This window comes from Apium graveolens, chromosome 6, assembly GCF_009905375.1.
Source record: "Apium graveolens cultivar Ventura chromosome 6, ASM990537v1, whole genome shotgun sequence".
Taxonomy (NCBI): Eukaryota; Viridiplantae; Streptophyta; class Magnoliopsida; order Apiales; family Apiaceae; genus Apium; species Apium graveolens.
Window position 1 is genome coordinate 50,556,571 of NC_133652.1, and position 4,231 is coordinate 50,560,801.

At 33.0% G+C, this 4,231-nt stretch overlaps 1 protein-coding gene across 1 annotated transcript; it reads left to right on the plus strand.

Annotated features, from left to right (window-relative positions):
- Positions 1–2,450: 2,450 nt before the first annotated feature.
- LOC141665022 (oleosin H1-like) lies at positions 2,451–2,762 on the plus strand. The gene has a single exon (XM_074470978.1). The coding sequence runs from the start codon at positions 2,451–2,453 to the stop codon at positions 2,760–2,762; it is 312 nt and encodes a 103-aa protein (XP_074327079.1).
- Positions 2,763–4,231: the final 1,469 nt, after the last annotated feature.

A 4,231-nucleotide genomic window follows, 5' to 3' on the forward strand; every position in this document is an offset into this window, starting at 1 on the left:
TAACTCGAGTTACATTCGAGATTTATGATTACAAAGATTGACGACATGCAAGTCATATTTAAAACCAAAACCAAAACTATTACACTAAGGTCAAAAGGCCATAACCATCCACCATGCTCATACAACACATAAAAAGCATGTTAAAACACATAATCTGATCTTAACATATCATATTATATATGATCTAATCATAAAAAGAAAATATGACAAAAATTAGAAAAATCAGAATCAAATCAGAAAAACAAAAATCACTGTTTACGGGCAGTAAACGACGTCAAACGCCTTACAGACGAGTCGTTGATAGCTTTAGCTATCTGTTTTGTTAAAACGCTCGTTTACCTATGGAATAGGGTATTCGTTTGCATAAATCAGACACCAGACCCAGATTTCAGCAAATCTGCAGCAGCCAATTCAGAATCCGTATCTAATATGATTCTCATAATTAGAACAAACATAAATCATGTATATATCAGTATATATACAGATTACATAATCATCTTATGATTATACAACTCACATGAATATCATATATTCAAAACCATACATATATAAGCATATTATATCAACATCAAATCATGGTGAATCACGTACATGCTCATATATCGAAGACAGTTAAACACATAAACGAATTAAAAACTTTTCGCAAGTAGCTCTGATGCCATTGAAGGGTTTTTAGCACATAAACGCAACGAAAACTTAAATTTAAATCTTAAAAAAAAATGAAACCCTCCGCAGGATCCATGCGAAAAATAATATTTAATTCGTAGTTCAGTATGTTTACCTTAAGAAGCTTTACGTTAATGAAAAGATGGAGGTCTTTAATGACGATCCAAAAACAATGAACGGAGATCCTTAGCAGCTGCTCCTCAAGTGTGAAGCACTCCACCGGTATCCACCAAGAAAACGATGTAATGAAGGAGGAGGAGATGGAGATAATTAGGGTTTTGTAAATCTTTTTGGTTGACGCAAAAATAGAGTCTATAATAGTATATTTATAGGCAAAATTTTCAGCTGAAAATTTTCCCATAAAATATTATTATTATTAACCCTTTATTATTCTCATTAATAATTAAAACACCTTTTAATTATTAATCCTTTTTCTAAACACTTTAGAAATAATTCTCACACTTGATTTAATTTCCAAAAATTAAATTCTTAATTAATAATATTAAGAACCTTTTCTTAATTAATTTATAATCAATTAAATCTCATTTAATCAATTATTAAATTTGCCAATTAATTATTTATTTCATAAATAAATAATTATCAGCCATTATTAATTAATTTCTCCATTATTAAATCATTCTCTTTTATGGTGTGACCCTGTAGGTTCAATATTAAGCCGGTAGTAGAAATAAATAATAATAAAATTATTTTATCATTATTTATATAAATTCTCTAATTCATTAAATATGATTAATTAATTAATTAATCATATTTATTCTACATCGTGAGGGATACTTCTCAGCATATCGTGACTATCCGGATAATACGAATTCACTGCTTAGAATACCAAGAACCTATTCAGTGAGTAGTTACCGTACAATTAATTCCTTCTACCCTGCAATGTCACGATTAAATACAAGGCATGGAACTTGTGTCAAGCCTATCTTATTTAATCACTTGCTTTCCCATTCACTATGCTTAGTTCTATTTACTGTAAATTAGAAATTCCTTTCCTACACTGGAAGGGGTAGATCCTTTATTGATCATACACTATCTTCGTGTACAAATTCCTATACCCAGTAGAGCCCTTATAATTGTCCCTTGAGACTAAGAACTAAACCAAATCATAGTTCAGTGTACACAAGATGACTATGATGACCTCAAGTCTAAGGACACTTATATAACTATCACTATATGAACAACTGCTGACACATGAGTGAACTCCATCAATTATTCAGCTGTGTGAGTCATGTTCAGTGAACTTATTCTATAATAAGCACCTACATACTAGCTATAGTGTCACCACATAAATGTCTATGAGAACAGACATCCTTCATAATGAAACAAGCATAGTATGTACCGATCTTTGCAGATTATTAATTACCAGTTAGTAATCCTATGACCAGGAACTATTTAAGTTTAGAGTTATCATCTTTTACGTCTCATTATTATGATCTCATCACAATCCATAAAAAGCTTTACTCTAAACTGTGGTATATCTTATTTAAACATTTAAATAGATAGAGCCCGCAATAAAAATAAAACAAGTCTTTTATTAATATCAATGAAATCAAAACATATTACATAAAAGTTATTCCTAAATCCTCATACATGATTGGACTTAGGACATATCTCTTTCACTAAAATCAACCATTTCCGATTGCATTTACCCGTGTCATTTACTTGGGTCATATCTAACAAATTATTTTCTTTCTCACAAACCCTTTCCCATCTAACTCACTCTGGAAGCCGCCTCCAAAAAAGTCACTAATCTCAAATCAAGAATGGCACACCGTCAAACCTACCGCCCACAACACACCAACCACTTCGCTGGAGTAAAATCTCTCCTCTCTAAAAACACCCCCTCCACCTCCCAAGTCCTCGCCGTCGTCACTCTCCTCCTTGTCAGCGGAACCCTACTTTTGCTCGCCGGAATAACCCTAATCGGAACCCTAACATGCCTTGCTTTAGCCACACCACTTTTCATCATCTTCATCCCAGTTCTTGTCCGAGCTGCTCTCACTATTGGGCTTGTTGTCACTGGATTTCTCGGATCCGGTTCTTTTGGGCTGACAGGGCTTTCATCGCTCTCATAGGTTTTAAGTTACTTTAAACAAGCTAGCCAAGTGATGCCAGATCAGATAGAGTTGGCTAAGAAAAGGGCTCAAGAGATGGATGTGTATGCAGGACACACTATTTAGACCAAGGCTGGTCAGGCTCATGACACAACTACTACAACTGGAAGGGACACTCCTCTGGAGTACATAAAATCTGGATGGCTTTCTCCACAGGTATAAATTTAAGGTTTATTCTAAAATCGATTTAGGGTTTATGGGTTCAGATTTAGGTTATTGCAACTAGCATGTTATTTGAGTTCAGATTTTATGGTTTCATTTACTTTTCAGATTTTAGGGTTAATGATATCAATTTAGTGATTTCAATTTAAACTTTTTCTCACATGGGTTTTATTTAATTTAGAGGCTTGAACTTATTTTTCATTTAATTATTTGTCACCAGCTTGGGAAGGGAAATCAACTTTTGGCTGGGATAATATTGGTTTCTTGTTTCGTCACATTTGCTGAGGCACATGAAATTGCTACAAACAAAGTAAGTTCATCTCCTTTTAAGATGATTAAATTATTTCCCCTTTAGTGACCAAATTCTTTCCCCTGTGGTGACCAAATTCTTTCCTCTATAGTCCCTGTAGGCAAAAATATCAAATGCACCTGACTAGATTATATAAAGTAATTTCTCACAATAATAATAAGTTAAGTATATGTAACAGGAATGGCAAATAAGACTTTCACTTGACAAGAATCAAGCAGATTATGGCGTGCCACAAACTCCATACTTTAATTTTAAAACACAAAAATAATAAGAATTTTATTTAAATTTTCAGTTAGCTCTGCAACAAAAATATGAGACCAAACCTTAGCAGTGAACCAAAGTATCAGACTATATTTGAAAGGAGCCAAGTTTTTACGTAGTCATAGTTAAAAAAAAATCAAAATCACATCAAGAAAACCTAGACTCTGGTTGGTGTGACTTGTCGTAACCTTCTATTTCATTTTTATCTATTCTATTTTCCTTTTACCTCCTCTTCCTCTATAAAATTGGTTCACTCTCTTAAACGATATTTTCTTAAGACTTTCCTTTCATTATTAGTGCAAATAATAATAAAATGCACTTTCACTTGCCAGTAAGACTTTTGGCTTGGTAGAATCTTCACTTGCTAGTGAAGAAACTTATACAAGCCAACAAACTCGAAATACTATTTGAACTAGTTGACGCGCCTACGCTTGGATTTGAGCTGCTTAAGTGAGACAATTGCTCCACTTTGCACTCTGTGATCTTCAGCCTTTCTAATCTTTTATATCATTATCTCTGCTTTTTTCTCGGCTTTGATAGGCAGAACCATATTATAAACATCAAACATATATCAATTTACTGATATATATTTTACACAAAGACAATTGAATTATTAAATAAATAATTGTTTCACTTTGCTGATCTCCTCGTAATGAATCTCTTCATCACCTTTAAGCCAACGACTTTAATGTACGTC